At 48.1% G+C, this 18344-nt stretch overlaps 1 protein-coding gene across 3 annotated transcripts in view; it reads left to right on the top strand.

The window, feature by feature from the left end:
- AAAS (aladin WD repeat nucleoporin) overlaps nt 1-18344 on the top strand; it is a 30266-nt gene that overhangs the window by 7978 nt on the left and 3944 nt on the right. For 2 of the 3 annotated variants that reach the window (XM_077923842.1, XM_077923844.1), the window contains 9 exons: nt 176-274; nt 1928-2071; nt 3861-3981; nt 4956-5080; nt 5559-5619; nt 6200-6290; nt 9441-9534; nt 11210-11277; nt 13786-13867. In XM_077923842.1, the coding sequence (XP_077779968.1) occupies nt 176-274; nt 1928-2071; nt 3861-3981; nt 4956-5080; nt 5559-5619; nt 6200-6290; nt 9441-9534; nt 11210-11277; nt 13786-13867 (885 nt within the window). The remainder of the gene's footprint in view (nt 1-175; nt 275-1927; nt 2072-3860; nt 3982-4955; nt 5081-5558; nt 5620-6199; nt 6291-9440; nt 9535-11209; nt 11278-13785; nt 13868-18344) is intronic. The other variant, XM_077923843.1, reaches the window with a different exon arrangement.

Raw genomic sequence — 18344 nt, 5'->3', positions numbered from 1 at the left:
TGAATATAGTGTGCTCAGGGGGTGAGCAGTTTGCATGTAGTCTTCCTTGAGTGTATACTCTGGGTCCCATCCACCCGAATGTGTCTAGCTTCCACATACCTTAGCTGCCATCTGACTCTTTGTGTATTGAAACTTGCCTAATGCGCCCTTACCCTTTCCTGTCTTCACCCTCCAGGGCAGGCTGCTCAATCCGAGCCTTCGCCTGGCATCCTCACACCAGCAAGTTTGCTGTGGCCCTGCTGGATGACTCCATCCGTGTTTACAACGCAAGCAGGTGAGGGGGTTGGGGTTTTCCTCTCCGCACCTGAGCAGCCAAGTTTCTATTTAGGATTGGCAGGGCCCCATCTATCTGCTCACAGGCAACTCTGAACAAAGCATGGAGCTTGCATGCCAGAATCTCTCTAGCAGTGTGCAGCAGCAGCAGTGCAACCTAGCATAATGGTTTGCAAATTTGTCATCTCAGGGCAAGGAAAATAACTGAGTTAAATACAAATAAGAGTAATCTTTAAAAACAACAACAACCAATAAGTGAGTTGAGCCTCAAAAAAGAATACAGGCGCCCCCTCCCCTATTTACACGGGGGTTATGTTCTGGGCCCCTGCATGCATAAGTGAAAATCGCGTAAGTGGGGAGCACCCTTTAAACATCCTCTCTGCTGCTCTCTCTTCAATCCATACCAAAATACTGTATTCACAACTAGAATTGAAGCTCAGGGGCCGGCAAAAGGCTGAAGGACACACAGGAAAGTGGCTGCTGCTGCTGTGCCAACTCTCACATCAGCTGTCATGCGGGGAGGTTGAGCAGCATAAACAAAGCCCCCCCTGCACCTCCGGTCTCTTCAGGGCTTCCTCCACCCTCATGGACATCCTCTTTGGGCTCCTGGGATGGTCTCCTTGTAAGCCATGAGGACACTCCAGCTCTCCCCTGCCATTTCTAGGTTTGAATTGAATTATGTAATTATTTCCCAGCCTATAATAGGTTAGCAGACCTCAGTGCTGACTAGAGACTAAGCTGGCCAAGGGTGTTGGGGACAAATACAAGTTAAAATTCCCAGAGGAGTGTAATCTGCCATACGGGTGCTCTGACCTCAGTCTTGCACAATATATATACAGTGGTACCTCTGGTTACGTACTTAATTCATTCTGAAGGTCCATTCTTAACCTGAAACTGTTCTTAACCTGAAGCACAAATTTAACTAATGGGGCCTCCCGCTGCTGTCGCGCTGCCGGAGCCCGATTTCTGTTCTTATCCTGAAGCAAAGTTCTTAACATGAGGTAATATTTCTGGGTTAGCGGAGTCTGTAACCTGAAGCGTATGTAACCCGAGGTACCACTGTATTTTTTAATTAATCCAGTGACCTCATGGCCCGTGGATGCATTCTGAACTTTACAATGCAAGAGTGTCCTGTCAGTTAAGCATAACGTACCAATGTTAAGTGCTCCTGAGTGTGCACTCCTTAGAAAATAAGAAGTGTCTTGCTGACTGGGTCAAAGCCAGATTGAACTAGTCCAGCATTCTTTCCTAGGATCCTAGCAACCTGCAGGTGCTAATTAAATCCCCCTCCAGGAACAGACCGCAGGGGACTTCTGCACCATCTTTTGCCCGTGCCCTCTGTAGAACTCAACACCATTGACCATAGCATTGTTGGCCATTGTAAACAAGGGGCTAAAAGTAGTTGTCACAGCTGTGCTAAGGGGCATAGAGGATGAGCAGAGGTCCAGTCCACCCTGTGAACCAGCAGAACGCTGTGGCCAAAAGTATTGGGCTTGAATGTGACTTCAGAATCCTTGGCTATGAAGATCACAGGGTGGTCATGGGCCAATCAGAGCTGCCAGTTCTTGTTCTGATACAGCCCATGGCTATCCCCTTGGCTGGAAAGTTTCTGGTTCAGTTCTGTGGTTCCCTCTTCCCTGCTTCTCTTCTGCAGCGCCACCATCCCGATCCTGAAGCATCGCTTGCAGAGGAACGTGGCATCAGTGGCATGGAAGCCGCTGTGCGCATCTATCCTTGCCGTGGCATGCCACAGCTGTGTGCTGGTTTGGCATCTGGACCCCACTTCGCTTTCCACCAGGTAACCAGCCACTTGCTGCAGGGCCTGTCTGAAGTTTGACTGGCCCAGTGGCTGCTTGTTGCCACGATCTGAGCTGTAAGGAAACACTCGCCAAAGTGGTAGGAGAACCCCCTGAGGCCTTCATATGTTGCTTGACTGCAACTCTCAACATTCCTAATCATCAACAATACAGTGGTGCCTCGCAAGACGAAAAGAATCCGTTCCGCGATTCTCTTCGTCTTGCGGTTTTTTCGTCTTGCGAAGCAGGCCCATTAGCGGATTAGCGCTATTAGCGGCTTAGCGGGCTTAGCGGATCAGCTGATAAGCGTCTTAGCGGATCAGCTGATAAGCGGCTTAGCGGATCAGCTGATAAGAGGGTTAGCGGCTTAGCAGATCAGCTGTTAAGCGGCTTAGCGGATCAGCTGATAAGCGGCAGCGGCTTGAGAAAAGGGGGGGGGAGGAGGGAAAAAAACCCTGCAGGAACTCGCAAGACATTTCGTCTTGCGAAGCAAGCCCATAGGAAATTCGTTTTGCGAAGCACCTCCAAAACGGAAAACCCTTTCGTCTAGCGGGTTTTCCGTCTTGCGAGGCATTCGTCTTGCGGGGCACCACTGTACTGGCTGGAGCTGATGGGAGCTAGGAGTCAGCAATGGGAGAGCCCCCACAGTTTCCGCCATTCCTGACTTAGCAGGTTTCAGGTGCTTGAGATCGTCAGGGATTCCTTTCTCACCCTGGGCTCTGTCTTTAAAGGCTGTCCTGTTGTTGTTAATTTGTATAGTGCCCTATACCCACAGGTCTCAGGGTGGTTCATAGCATAAAATCACAGTATTAAAACACAAAATACATAATAGAAACAAAAAACAGAAAGAACCCAATAATTCCCCTCCTCCCAAACGCATTTTAAAAGGGCATCAACCAAAGGCCTGGTTAAAGAGGAACGTTTTTGCCTTGTGTATAATGAAGGTGCCAAGCAAACCTCACTGGGGAGAGCATTCCACAAATGGAGACCCACTGCAGAAAAGGCGTGTTCTCTTGTTGCCGCTCTCCGGACCTCTCATGGAGGAGGCACATAAAGAAGGGCCACAGAAGATGCCAAGTAGCTGATCTTCCCCTTTCCACAACCTTTATCCACCTGTCTTTCCACATTTTTCAGAAAACTGTACCTCTCCTAAGCCCCGCTCCCCAATCCAATCTGATAAGATGGTGCAAGCAAATCAGTACACAACGGTTCTTCTTTTGCTCCCCTTGTGGGATGGACACTTTGCTGAAGGTTAGATCAGGGGTGGGGAACCTCAGGTCCGTGGCCTGAATGTGCCCCTCCCCCAATGCCTCTCTATCTGGCCTTCAAGATTATGACCCCCGCCCCAGGTCTCAGCTCTCAGTGACCCTGCTGTGTGCCCTCCACTTGTGGTTCTGCATGGCTGGAATGTACCCCTCCATGCTCATAATAGCTCTTGCTTGCCTGGATAAGGATGGGGAGCATTTTTGCTCTGACTACACCCACCACTGTTATGTGGCCCCCGAAAGGTTGCCCACAAGAGAGCATGGCCATCAGGGTGCGATGCTCTGCTTTTGATGTTCATCTCCCCCTTCTCTGGCTCCTGGTATTTCACTAGGCAATGTGCATGTTGCCTATTTCTATAGCTGCATATACAGTCAAAGCAAGCATTCTCAGGATGATGGACTGCAGGACAGCTGTGTGTTCTCAGGTGTACAGAATATACATAGCCCTGCTTATTACTGATTCTTTGTTTGCATTCCTCCTGCCTGTGGAGGAATGATACTGTCTCTCTCTCCTGTCCCCCAACAGGCCTTCATCTGGCTGCGCCCAGGTACTCAGCCACCCTGGTCACAGCCCCGTCACCAGCCTGGCCTGGGCACCCAGTGGAGGGTTGCTCCTCTCAGCCTCACCTGTTGACACTGCCATGCTTGTAAGTAGGGCAGTTCATTTATTTACCAGATGTGTTACTTGGCTGCTCCCACAGCCTTTAGATGATGTACAAATGAAATGTTAATAATGATCCAATGTAACAGTATACCCGTTGGTCAGTAGAAGCAACACACTGAGCCAAGCAACTAATACCTCAGTACCAGAGAAGGAATCACCATCAGTTCACAGGGGGAAAGCAGTATAAGAAATAATAAAGCAGTTTAAGCAGTTTAAACGACTTGGGAGAAAAGAGAAGTCCTTTCATGGCATGGAAACAACATTAATGCAGATCCCAGGAAGGCCTTTTTGGGGAAAGAGTATTCATCAGTTGGGGCCATTACTAAGAAGACTCACTCCTTCATTGCCACCCTTTGCACCTCGGAAAGCCCTTGGAGGCACAGGTGGGAAGACACTTTCTATCAGATACTGGGGTCCTTAACCACATAGGGCTGCATCTCCAGAAATTTATGTGGAGCCAGTGCACCTAGTCCCTGTTGACAATCTAGCCACCATTTTCGGTGCCATGGGCAATTTCTGCCTTTATGATGCGGGAGGGAGACCACAAAAGCGGTGGCGGTCAGAGCATGTAAAGCTGTGGCCATGCAATGACCTTGTGTGCCCGTAGCTCACAACCACAGGAAAAGAATGAGAGATTACTGGGCATCGGCTGTGGAAGCAGAAGGGCTTCCAAGCTGTCGAAGGAAAGATACCGGGTAACTTATTCCTGCAGACATGTGTTGTGTTAAAGCTAGACAGAAAATAAAAGTCCAATACTGCTAACAGCAGGCATCCTCAAACTCAGCCCTCCAGCTGTTTTGGGACTACAACTCCCATCATCCCTAGCTAACAGGACCAGTGGTCAGGGATGATGGGAATTGTAGTCCCAAAACAGCTGGAGGGCAGAGTTTGGGGATGCCTGGCTAAGAGCGATGGTTGTGGTGCTCTTCTCTGATTCTCAGACCTTGTTCCCTTTAGGTGTGGGATGTATCCACAGAAAACTGCATCCAGTTGCAGTGGTTTGGAGGAGGCGGGGTCACATACCTGGCTTGGTCTCCTGACGGCAGCAAAGTATTAGCAGCCACACCTTCAGCAGTCTTCAGGTGAGTAGAGAGGGCCTGGAAGCCAGCAGTATGGGGTCAACCCCAGAAGAGGCTGCTTCATTAAAGTAAATGAGGCACATTGCACCACCAGCCTCATTCTGTTCTCAGCCACCCCCCACCTTCCTGCCTTCTTACTTGCAACCAGTCCAGGGGTTGGTCCTGCCTGCCAGTTTCCTCCTCCTTAGTCTCAGAGTTGCCCTTGAAGAATTGAGCAGAGAATATGGGAACAGAACTGAAACTCCTCCCATTGACTCTAGCACCACCTGCTGTTGGCCTCCCTGCTTTCCAACGCCACCATTCCCATTGGTTAGCAGCCAACATTGATCAGCCCTCTGCGCCTTGTCTAGTGCTGGACCATGGCGGCAGGTTAAAGTGGAGAAGCATTCGTTGCCACAGTTCTCCTGTTAGCGTTTCCTTATACTGAATTGCACTCAAAGTAACTCCGCTTCTTTCTACCCCCTTGTGCTTCTCTTCGCAGGGTATGGGAAGTTCAGATGTGGACTTGTGAGAAGTGGCCAACCATCAAAGGTCCTTGCCGGGTAAGTCAGGGAGGCAGCCTGGGGGATATGTGGACAAAAGCAACCCGAAGTCCAGGCCCTCTTATTTTTCTATTGCTTTCTCTTTCAGAGCCTGTGGCCCTGCAGATGTTGCTGGACTACAACGCCCATCAGCGTGAGCAACGTTCAGGGATGTTGCAAGTTGTCGTTGAGCAACACCTGCAGGGTTACAGGTCCCTATCGCTGTTAGAATAATCGATATAGGCTATTATTTGCTGTAGAAACATAGAGTAACTTGTGCCCAGCGAGTTTGTGGCTTTGCTGAGATTCCCCGCCCCCCCAGACTTAGGCCTCCATTTATTACTTGCTTGACCACATGGGTTTTCTTCCAAGCTCACTTTCAGCAACCTGACTCACCCAAGCCTCACTCTGACTCACCTCGGTTTTTATGAGTCAGCCTCTGAAATATCCATGGCTACAACAGTCCTGACTAGGTCCCATTTGCCGAATGGGGCATTTCTCACCTTGAAAGTCATATTATGCGTTTAGCACAGGATTTTTAGACCCTCCTTGACCCTTGCCTAAGTTAAAAGTGTGTCTGTTTATGTGTCTTCCCTCAAAGACTGGCTGTTGGAGTCCGGATGGCAGCCGCTTGCTCTTCACAGTCCAGGGGGAATCGGTGATATATTCTTTGTCTTTCCTGGAATATAGCGGTGAGTAACTTGTAACTTGTAACTAGTAAAGCTGTGTGGATTCTGCAAATGCAAAAAATGGGTTCCAAGCCCACCACTCTGCATCTTCCTGTCTGTCTCAATAAGTTTCTAACTTGTAAGCCAGGGTTTCCCAAACTTGAGCCTCCAGTTGGTTTTGGACTACAATTCCCATCATCCTTGACCACTGGTCCTGCTTGCTAGGGATGATGGGAATTGTAGTCTAAAAACAGCTGGAGACCCAAGTTTGGGAAACCTTGCTATAAGCACTACAGGGAAGGCCTTGAAATCCTGCCTGCGACAGGGACCTTTGCTCCCTGGCAGCCTCCAATTCTGTTCTATCTAGCATCTCATATGTGGGCTGTCCTTCACCTAAGGACCTTGATTTAGCCTACGTGGTGTCTGCTTCATCCTCACAAAACCTGTGCGGTGTGGGAGGCTGAGAGAGAGGTGATTTTTTGTAAGGCTACCCAGTAAACTCTGTGGCTGGTTGGGGGTTGGCTACAGGCATTTATCTCCTCTCAAAGTTGCTTGCAGATGTAATGCTCTCCCTACCTAGTACTTACCACAAATAACGCCACCCTTTAATTTCAGACCTTCTTTGTTTTTGGTACTCTGACCTACCGCACGCAATTGTTTATCGTCCTGTGTATACCAGCACTTCCCTCTATTTAAAAGCTTCCTTCTGGCTCCCCTCCACCTCCCACTCCCGACTAGAGGAGAGACTGTAGCTGAATGAAGGTGTGCACATAACATACCTGGCCACCTCTGGAAGCAGCGGCGTAGCTAGCTGGTTGGGTGCCTGGGGCGGCATGTGTGCCCTGCACCCTGGAGCAGAGCGAGCCACTCATGGGGACGGGGGGAGCTGTGTCAGGGTGCGCTGTGTGGAGCCTTGCTGCTGTCCCTCCCCTCAGCTGTACGGCGGCAGCCTGAGGGAGAAGTGGCAGGCAGACACAAGCCCCATGCTGCAGTTTCGTGCAGCGTGGAGCCTGTAGGCGCCTGAGCCACCGCGTCAATCCCAGGAGAGATGCGTGGCTTGGGCACACTGCAGGTCCCGCGGTAGGTGCCACCGCCCCCCACAATGTGGCACCCAGTGCCCCCCCTTCTATGCCTCTGTCTGGAACTTTTGTGTGTCTGTGTTTTAACTGATCAGGTAGCAGCTGCTGGGGAAGAGCATCCTCTGCCTGAGACCCTGGAGAGCAGCTGCCTGTCATGTTTTATTATTTATTGAATTCCTGCTCTAATTTTCATTCGAATGAATCCCAAAGCTGCTTACAAGCAGTAAGTAACTATAATATGAAAGAACACAGTAGTAGAACACCACAAATGCAGCGTAAATCATACAGAAGCATTCATGAATCATCAGTGAAACAATTGCAATCTGTAAAACGCTGTTCATAGAATCGTAGAGTTGGAAGGGAACCCCAGGGGTCATCTAGTCCAACCCCCTGCAATGCAGGAATCTCAGCTGAAGCATCCGTGACAGATGGCCATCCAACCTTTGCTTAAAAACTTCCAAAAAAGGAGAGTCTGCCACCTCTCGTGGGAGTTTGTTCCATTTCTGAACAGCTTACTATCAAGAAAATTTTCCTCATGTTTTGTCAGAATCTCCTTTCTTGTAACTTGAAGCCCTTGGTTTGAGTTCTACCCTCCAGAGCAGGAGAAAACAAGCATGCTCCCTCCTCCATGTGACAGCCCTTGAGATACTTCAAGATGGCTATCATGTCTCCTCTTTTCCAGGCTAAACATCCTTCAAACTCCTTCAAGCGATCCTCATAAGGCTTAGTTTCCAGACCCTTGATCACCTTAATCTCTCTCCTCTGCACATGTTCCAGCTTGTCAACAAAGCAAATAAGCTAAACATTAAGGAAGAGTGCTATTACAGTGGTACCTGGGGTTACATACACTTCGGGTTACAGACTCCGCTAAACCAGAAATAGTACCTCGGGTTAAGAACTTTCCTTCAGGATGAGAACAGAAATCGTGCTCTGGCGGCGTGGTGGCAGCAGGAGGCCCCATTAGCTAAAGTGGTGCTTCAGGTTAAGAACAGTTTCAGGTTAAGAACGGACCTCCGGAACGAATTAAGTACTTAACCCGAGGTACCACTGTATATGATTAACAAATCAATACAGCATTTATAATCTATAAAACAATATTAACAGCAGCTACAAAATAGCAACCAAAAGGTAAACTAAGCCCTGTTCATACACACACTTTCCACAACCCAATTAATCATAATATTTCACTGTTTCACTGCTCTTTAAAATCCATATAATGCCTGTGGCAGCAACTCCCTTCTGAAGGTTCCTCAGAAGAAGAAGAAGAAGAAGAAGAGTTTGGATTTGATATCCCGCCTTTCACTCCCTTTAAGGAGTCTCAAAGCGGCTAACATTTTCCTTTCCCTTCCTCCCCCACAACAAACACTCTGTGAGGTGAGTGGGGCTGAGAGACTTCAAAGAAGTGTGACTGGCCCAAGGTCACCCAGCAGCTGCATGTGGAGGAGCGGAGACGCAAACCCGGTTCCCCAGATTACGAGTCTGCCGCTCTTAACCACTACACCACACTGGCTCCTCAGGCTGGAGGTGGGGGAACCAAGGTGAAACCAACCACCCCCTGATGGCAAACAGAGTCTCCCCTCCCAGTTCTTCCTCTGGAAACAGCTTTCTTATAAAAGCTCCTAGGGCAAGGCAGGTGGGAAAAGCCATTACCTGCTGGCCAGTACACACTCTCCTTCCCGCAGGTGGACAATACTGGATTAGAGAAACAGATAGTTTGATTTCCTATAAGGCAGGAGTGGAAAACCTTTTTTAGGCTGAGGGTCACATTCCCTGATGAGGGCTGCATATCAGTGGTGGGTGCAGCCAGAGCAACAAATGTGATTAATAACTTTGCACAGTCAGCTTACACACCCCTCCATCCAGGCAAATGAGAGTGGCACATCTCTCAGCCATGCAAAAGCACTCAGGGTGCGAAGAAGAGCCAATGAGGCGTTTGGTCTGGGGCTAGGTCCAAGGGCTAGGTAGAGAGGCCCTGTGGGGGTCCATTTCCCCCAGGCTTCAGGTTCCCCATACCTGCTGTAAGGAAATGTCCTATGTTCTTCCTCCTCCTCTTGTTTTGTTTCCCTCGGAATGACTTTTTCCATCCTCTTCTCAGGCGAACAGCAAGGGCAGGTTGGTGGGTCGAAAACAGCTTCCATCGTGGCTGATCTGTCGGAAACCACTTTTGAGACCCTGTATGGAGAGGAGAGGTGAGAGGAAGGGAGAAAAACATGTGTCTTGTAAGTGCCGCACAAGCACACAACTGAGTGTTAGTTGGTGCAAGATTCTAGCCCTTTAAGGCTGCTAAGATAGGATTCAGAACATGGACAATGTTGGGTGAAATCTCAGAAAGGGAGTGGGGTTGGGGTCTTTCCGAGCAGAAAGTCTTATATTGCACTCCCTTCATCATTAGGAGCAGAATCAGAGAGACTGGTGCTGTGTTGTTTTGAGAGAGTTCACCCCACCCCAACATGTGATTATTTATTAGATGTTCTAAAAATCCATGCTTTTATTACCCTGAAAATGCATGAACATTTGCTTAATTTGCTGGATTCTGATTCTGCTAGTCACATGCAAAAGGAGGGACAAAAAGTTATATGCCGTGGTTTTGAAGCCTTCCCAAACTCTCACTACAGGGGACTCTGCTATTCACAACCAGCTTGTGAATTTTTCCAGGCATTGCTTATAGCCTAGAAAGTGAAGCTCCCTTCTTAGTTTTGCAATTGGGTGCTGCATGTTGTTTAAGTAATCTTGTTATATTTATAGTATAGAAATGTGGTGTTTTTTAAATATGTTGCTATATTTTTGTTTTGCAACGTTATTCTGAAATTATTTTTGTAGTGTTTGTTCGAAATGTCCTATTACTTTGTTGTAAGCCGCTATGAGCATAATTTTTGGCATACAAATAAAACGAATGAATGAAAGTGTATCTGTGTAGTCTCGGAGGGCTGGAAACCTGCTTTTTTAAAAATAACAATAGGAACAAAATTAACAAGATGTTAAGTTTTATACCCACTGCTGAATACGCACGAGCCAGGAAATGAATAAAGGCTTTAGCATTTTGATTATTTTCTTGTTTATCTTAAAAACCTGTTTTAATAATCAGTGTATGAATATGCAAAAGTCCTGCCCTGCAGCTATCATTTTTGTTGGTTTATTACATTTATATCCCTCCAAGGAATTTGAGGTAGCGTTCTTCCCCTTCTCGTGTTATCCTCACAACACCCCTGTGAGGTAGGCTAGGCTGAGAGGTAGTAACTGTTACAATATGAGAACATCGCAGCTGCAGACAGTCTGCTTGTTGACATCATGTGATATGGCTAGCTGTGGGAAAGAACCTTCCCGGAAGTTCACAGGCTGGAAAAGTCTTTGTGACGTGTGTAATTTGAGACCTTCCTCTTGTGTATGTACAGGAAGTCTTTGTCTCTTGCTGGATGGAAACTGAAGTGATCGGACACGTTTTCTGTAGAGCTGTAATGTCAGAAATAAACATCATGTAAATAGATTTCTGACTACTCTTCTTTCCCCTGTGGAAGGGGGAGAAGTGGGTGTGCATTTTCCCGAGCTGGGAGATGTCGCCTATATCAAGATCTCCCTGGTCTGTCTGGGAACGCAGCCAGAGGCAGATCACCGGTAAGCCAGCTCCGGGAACAGGGAGAGGGGACAGCCTCTCCAGATGGGGCTGGTTTTCCAACAGTAACTGGCCCAAGGTCATCCGGTGGTCTCCTAGGCCTAGTACTCGACAAATACTGTACCACTCCCCCCCCCAAGTGTCATCATTCCACATCCTGACTGTGACCCCCAACTCTTCTTTTGGCCTGAGTATGGATGTCTTACCTTGAGTGTTCCTCTATTGGCCTTTCACTTTGTATTCTTGTGTTCCAGGATTGGAGGGGAGGTTCTTTCCATGGTCTGGGACCCCAGTGGCGAGAGGCTTGCAGTTGTCATCAGAGGTAAAGTCCTCTACAGCCAAAACTTTTGACAAGATAGGCAGAGCTGGGGAGGCTGGGTGCGTTTCTCACAATAAGCCAGTACATACCATAATGGCCTGAACATAAGCCACACTTTTTTTCCAGATTTCAACTGTGAAAAGTTAAAGTGCGGCTTAAATTCATGACCTTAAAAATTGGCTTTTACGATATCGCTGTAGGATTTTCTTCTACATTTGTGGGTATGAGTTCCTGTGGAATTTTAAGGGAGCTGCTTATATTTGGGTATTGTCTTCCCGCCCACCTTGAATTTTAAAGGTGTGGCTTATTTGCGGGTCTGGCTTATATTCAGGCCAATATGGTAATTTTTATTCCAAATCAGAAGACAACATTTTTTGGGGGGGGGGCCCATTCCCCCCAACCCCAATAAAGCATTGCTTCTTATTTTACTTTTTGGAGCAACAGATATGCACCCTCAGTCACCTTATGCAGATGCGTATAGTCAAGTGAAAAATGTGTCTGCCTCTTGTTTGTTCTTTTCAAATGCACGCAGGTAGTGGCTGACCCTTTTCCCAGTTGCTCTTTGTGCATTTGTTTTAATTGACAAAGGATACATACGCACATACTTCTCACTTGTAAGTTTCTAGTCCTTGTGGTTTGGTTTTTGTTGCACTTGTATGGCTCTCCTCGTCCTACCCCGTTTCTTGAATGGCAAGCCTAAGGTAAGGTTGCCATATTTCAAAAAGTAAAATTCCTGACACCTGCAAAGTTGTTGAGCTTTTGCACCCGAAAACCAGGATGTCCGTCCCTGTTGTTGTTGTTTAGTCGTTTAGTCGTGTCCGACTCTTCGTGACCCCCTGGACCAGAGCACGCCAGGCACTCCTGTCTTCCACTGCCTCCCGCAGTTTGGTCAAACTCATGCTGGTAGCTTCGAGAACACTGTCCAACTATCTCGTCCTCTGTCGTCCCCTTCTCCTTGTGCCCTCCATCTTTCCCAACATCAGGGTCTTTTCCGGGGAGTCTTCTCATGAGGTGGCCAAAGTATTGGAGCCTCAGCTTCAGGATCTGTCCTTCCAGTGAGCACTCAGGGCTGATTTCTTTAGGAATGGATAGGTTTGATCTTCTTGCAGTCCATGGGACACTCAAGAGTCTCCTCCAGCACCATAATTCAAAAGCTTCAATTCTTCGGCGATCAGCCTTCTTTATGGTCCAGCTCTCACTTCCATACATCCCTACATGTCCATCCCTACCTTGCTCCCAAAAGGAAAATGAGAACCAGCCCCTTTTTTCACCCTGTCCTGTTGGAGGGATGGCAAGTGTCCCACACGTAAGCTTAAGAGCACGAAATGGCTTGTGTTTGGTAGTGCTTAAAATAACCCTTCTCTAAGCTGCATTTTAAAGCATTCTGTGATCCTCTCTAAGGCTGGGGCTTCAGCAAAAGAGAGGGAGAGGTCCAGGCTGCACCTTGGTTCAAAATTCCTAAAATGGGATTCCGAATTCTAAACCAGGCAGTTTTTTGTGTGAGCCCTGAATCTTTTGAAAGAGCGCGGGAAGGACGATAGCAGTTAGCACCAGTTTGCAAGCACACCGGCTCCTTCCTCGTGGCTTCGTATTTGATGGGAAAGACTTGTTTCAATGGGAAAGAGACATCTGTGGTTTTCCTAATTAAGCAGGCCACTGCCTGGCCCAGGCAACACCCTCTGTTCAGCCACACCTTTTGCCAGCCCTGCTTCGTACCCTCCTTGAGTGTTTTTGTAGCCTGGCTAGAATGCGTTTGCCTGCCCTCTTAATGCCATTTGCTTCACTGGGTGGCGGGTGGCAAGAGGTTTGTGAGTGTATGTAGAAACCAGCACACAGTGGTACCTTGGCTGTCGAGCGGCTTGGCTCCTGAACGCCGCAAACCCAGAAGCGAGTGTTCCCGTTTGTGAACGTTTTTCAGAAGCCAAATGTCCGACACAGCTTCCATGGCTTCTGATTGAGTGCAGGAAGCTCCTGTAGCCAATTGGAAGCCGCGCCTTGGTTTTTGAACGGTTCCGGGAGTCGAACGGAATGGATTAAGTTTGAGAACCAAGGTACCACTGTATTACCTTTCTGCAGGGAGTAAACAAGCACCATTCCAGTCACATTAGTTGGTGTATCCACTTTTGCCTTTGGCTCCTCCCATTGCTGACATGGTGCCCCTTGGAAGACTGTCTACAAGGGCACACGACCCTTGGTCTGAAAAAAGGGTCGCCACCCTTGTTGCGAAAGATAAACATAACATGATGTCTGGTGTACTTCCATCTCTGCAGTCTGAGCCCAGGCCATTATCCAGGTGTTCTAGAAGCCTCAACAGAGACACCAAGGGTACTGAACCCACCTAGTATCCTGCCCTCAGCAGTCTTTGTAGATTGCATTGGCAATAGTTTTTTAAAAGCAAATCATCATGGCCTTAAAGGCTACAGACCTAAAACAGTAGGCTCTGTCAGATTTCTGCACATAAATTCTACATGTCGCTCTGTTCCCTCACCTTTTTCTGTTTTCTTTTGGCAGGAAATCGTGATGCTCCCGACTGCAGGGTCATCATTGCCGTGTTTCGCACCCGCAACAGCCCTGTCTTTGAGCTCTTGCCGTGGTTTGTATTGACATGCTTTGGTTTTCTGGTTGCTCTTAAACTGGAAATGGAATCCGTGAGCCCCGTGTCATTCCAGCCTTTGTGCTGCTGTAGGTGTCAAAATGTTAGGAAGGTGCCTTATAACCTGGTCAGAGTATACGACCCTCTAGATCAGCGGTTCTCAACCTATGGGTCCCCAGATGTTGTTGGACTACAACTCCCATCATCCCTGAGCTCTGGCCTTGCTAGCTAGGGGTGATGGGAGTTGTAGTTTAACAACATCTGGGGACCCACAGGTTGAGAAAATAATGCAGCCTGTCTATTTGTGACTGGCCGTGGCTCTCCAGAGGGTTAGTCAGAAAGCAGACTTTCGCATCTGCTGCCTGATCCCCTTTTTTAACTGGTGATGCCTGGGACTGAATCTGGGGCTTTCTGGATACCGAGCAGATAATTATTATCATTATCATCATTATTATTTCATTTCTATACTGCTTTATATTTTTAGGGGGGTAAATCTCAAAGCGGTTCAGAACCTACATTAAGACATCAAATACAAAATAACATAGCGAAATTGACTTGCAATGTGGTGTGTTGTTCAATAAGAGATTGAGTGTTGGGAAGGGAAGGCTCATTTAATTTCATTGTACACAGGTTGTACAATGACAATAATGGTATTGTAAATTATTATAAATAAAACACTACTGGATATAGTAAAGTATGCATTAAGAGCAACATCCTAAAATTTAGGGATGCGGATGGCGCTGTGGGTTAAACCACAGAGCCTAGGACTTGCCGATCAGAAGGTCGGCGGTTCGAATCCCCGTGACGGGGTGAGCTCCCGTTGCTCGGTCCCTTCTCCTGCCAACCTAGCAGTTCGAAAGCACGTCAGAGTGCAAGTAGATAAATAGGTACCGTATTTTTCGCTCTATAACACGCACCTGACCATAACACGCACATCGTTTTTAGAGGAGGAAAACAAGGGAAAAAACATTCTGAATGAAACAGTGGATGTATCATTTTTGTGCTTCATGCTGTGGCCACAGACATGTGATCTGATGGTGAATTTGGGGTGACCCCATGCAAAAATCCTGAGAATCCCTGTGGATCCATGCTTTGTAACCACGTTTTTGCACCATTGCAGCCCCAGGCAACAGTGGGTGTGTGATTTTGGGGGGGCAGGCTGTAGCCATGGACATGCTATGTGCTCTGATGGTGAATTTGGGCTGACCCAATGCAAAGATCCTGAGGATCCATGTGGATCCATGTTTTGTAACCACGTTTTTGCACCATTGCAGCCCCAGGCAACAGTGGGTGTGTGATTTTTGGGGGGCAGGCTGTAGCCATGGACATGCTATGTGATCTGATGATGAATTTGGGGTGACCCAATGCAAAGATCCTGAGGATCCATGTGGATCCATGCTTTTTAACCACATTTTTGCACCATTGCAGCCCCAGGCAACAGTGGGTGCGTGATTTTGGGGGGGCAGGCTGTAGCCATGGACATGCTATGTGATCTGATGGTGAATTTGGGGTGACCCAATGCAAAGATCCTGAGGATCCATGTGGATCCATGCTTTTTAACCACATTTTAAGTGGGGAGGGAAGGAAAAACACAGAATGGACAAGGAGCACGAGAGGGGTGTGCAGAGAAGCAGCTGGCTAAGAATGCAGAAGAGGGGTATAATGGGAGGGAGGAAAGGAAGGCAAAAGTTTTCCCTCACCTACCCACCCAAGCCAGCCAGCTCGCGCGCTCTCTCTCTCTCTCTTTCCCTCCTGCATGTTTTCCTCTGCTTTCCCCTCTGCTTGCCTGGAGGGGAGGGGCTTTCCCTGCTCTTTGTTCCGTTTGAGCAAACACAGCAACGAAACAGAGAAGGGTGGGCAGTAAGACCCTGAGGCAGAATGCAGGAAAGCAACCACTTCCTCTTTTCAGGTTTCCCTTCTCCAAGACGCGTGATTTGATTTTTGCCTGTTTTTTTTGCCATTTGGCTCCAGGGACCACACATTCGCTCAATAACACGCACAGACATTTCCCCTTCCTTTTTAGGAGAAAAAATCTGCGTGTTATAGAGGGAAAAATACGGTACCTCTCCGGCGGGAAGGTAAACGGCATTTCCATGCGCTGCTCTGGTTTGCCAGAAGCGGATTAGTCATGCTGGCCACATGACCCAGAAGCTGTACGCCAGCTCCCTTGTCCAGTAAAGCGAGATGAGCGCCACAACCCCAGAGTCGGCCACGACTGAACCTAATGGTCAGGGGTCCCTTTACCTTTTTAAGCTGGTTTGAGATACAACGCATCAAATGATAGTTTCTTATAACAAAGCACAGGGTACACATACACATTTTTTAGAAAGATGTGTAAACATGGATTAAAAACCCATCACTGAAAATGCAAGCAGTGCGCGGTGTGAATATGGCCGGAGGATTGGATTTGGATAAAGGAACTTCATGGTTTGAATCCACCTAGCCACAAAATAAATGCTTAATTTCTTCAGGGCTGCTTCATACATGACAGATACATCTCACAGAAGTAGTATGGATTTTTGAGTCTAAAAAGTGTACCATAGGAATCTCTAGTGGGTTGCAGGCAGGCAAAACAGGAGTGCACTAGTAATAATAATAATAATAATAATAATAATAATTTATTTATTTATACCCTGCCCATCTGGCTGGGTTTCCACAGCCACTTTGGGCAGCTTCCAACAAAATATTAAAAATACAAAAAAATTCAAACATTAAAAACTTCCATGTGGTCACGAAGAGTCGGACACGACTAAACGACTAAACAACAACAACAAAAACAGGGCTGCCTTCAGATGTCTTCTAAAAGTCAGATAGTTGTTTATTTCCTTGACATCTGCTGGGAAGGCGTTCCACAGGGTGGGCGTCACTACCGAGAAGGCCCTCTGCCTGGTTCCCTGTAACTTTGCTTCTTGCAGTGAGGGAACCACCAGAAGGCCCTTGAAGCTGGACCTCAGTGTCTGGGCTGAACGATGGGGGTGGAGACGCTCCTTCAGATATACTGGCCTCCTTCATATATTCACTCGTCATGAATGGGCTCTTCTCACGTTAGGGTGACCATGTGGGAGCTGAAACAAAGCGGTTCTTTTGCATAAAGTGGTAATCCTCACTGGAGATCTCTTGCTCTTAGTGTCCTTTAGCCTATGACTCAAGCTTTTATTGTGATGTTAAATGAGATAAGAATCACAAAACCATAGTCTGAAAGTGCTGTATATGGACTACTCTGCATGTAAGAATAAAACTGATCAAAGCTCCGTACCAAAAGTCTGGGTTAGTATAAACTTTGCAGATTAAGCAAACTCAGATGGCATGTGCAATTTTATATAATTTGGGGGAATGGCAGTGTACTGCCCTGAAATGCTGAGCGTTTATAATCTGGTCCAGTACCACCCATCCCCATCTTCTTCTGTTGCTGCTTGTGAGATTTCCCCAGGCACTACTGCCCTTATGCTTTTAAGCTTATCCGCAGCCACAAAGCTCTGAAGCGTGCTTCTTCTTTTAATATGAAAACTGAGATTTTCAGGCTTTAAAAAACGATTGAAGAACAATTGCATTGCATGGGGGGAGCTGGCAGGGATTGTGTCTTGTGTGGCAGTGATGCAATAATACAGTGGTGCCCCGCAAGACGAACGCCTCGCAAGACGGAAAACCCGCTAGACGAAAGGGTTTTCCGTTTTGGAGGCGCTTCGCAAAACGAATTTCCCTGTGGGCTTCCTTCGCAAGACGAAAGCCCATAGGGAAATCTCCAGGACAGCGGGGAAGCACAGCGCGTCTTCCCCACTGTCCTCGGACCTCCTCCGAAGCCGGGCGGCAGGGCAGGAACACCTCCCGCCGCCGCCCGGCTTCGGAAGGCTCCTCCGAAGCCGGGCGGCGGGGCAGGAACACCTTCTGAAGGCGGGTGGGGGGCAAAAGTCTTTTTCCCCCCCTGCCTGCCTTCCCGGGAGAGCGGAAGGCTTTTGAAGGCAGGCGGGGGGGAGCAAAGACTTTCGCCCCCCGCCCGCCTTCAGAAGAGGTCCTGGACCTCTTCTGAAGGCTGGCGGGGGGCAAAAGTCTTTGTCCCCCCTGCCTGCCTTCCCAGGGGCTTTTAAATCGCCCCGGACAGCGGAGAAGTCCTCCGCTGTCCCGGGGCGATTTTAAAATGCCGCCCGCCAGCATTTTAAGATCGCCCCAGACAGCGGAGAAGTCCTCCGCTGTCCCGGGGTTTTTTAAAATGCTGGGGGTGGGAAGAAAAGCCCTTGTCGTCCCCCCCCCAGCCTTCAGAAGAGGTCGGGGGACAGACTGTCCCCGGACCTGGTCTGAAGGCGGTTTCCATAGGAACGCATTAATTGATTTTCAATGCATTCCTATGGGAAACCGTGCATCGCAAGACGAAAAGCTCGCAAGACGAAGAGACTTGCGGAACGAATTAATTTCGTCTTGCGAGGCACCACTGTAATAAGAAATTGCCAACCATAAACAGGTATATTGGGGGAGCAATGAA

The sequence above is a fragment of the Podarcis muralis genome, chromosome 2, assembly GCF_964188315.1.
Source record: "Podarcis muralis chromosome 2, rPodMur119.hap1.1, whole genome shotgun sequence".
Taxonomy (NCBI): Eukaryota; Metazoa; Chordata; class Lepidosauria; order Squamata; family Lacertidae; genus Podarcis; species Podarcis muralis.
This window is presented reverse-complemented; position numbering and strand designations above follow the sequence as displayed.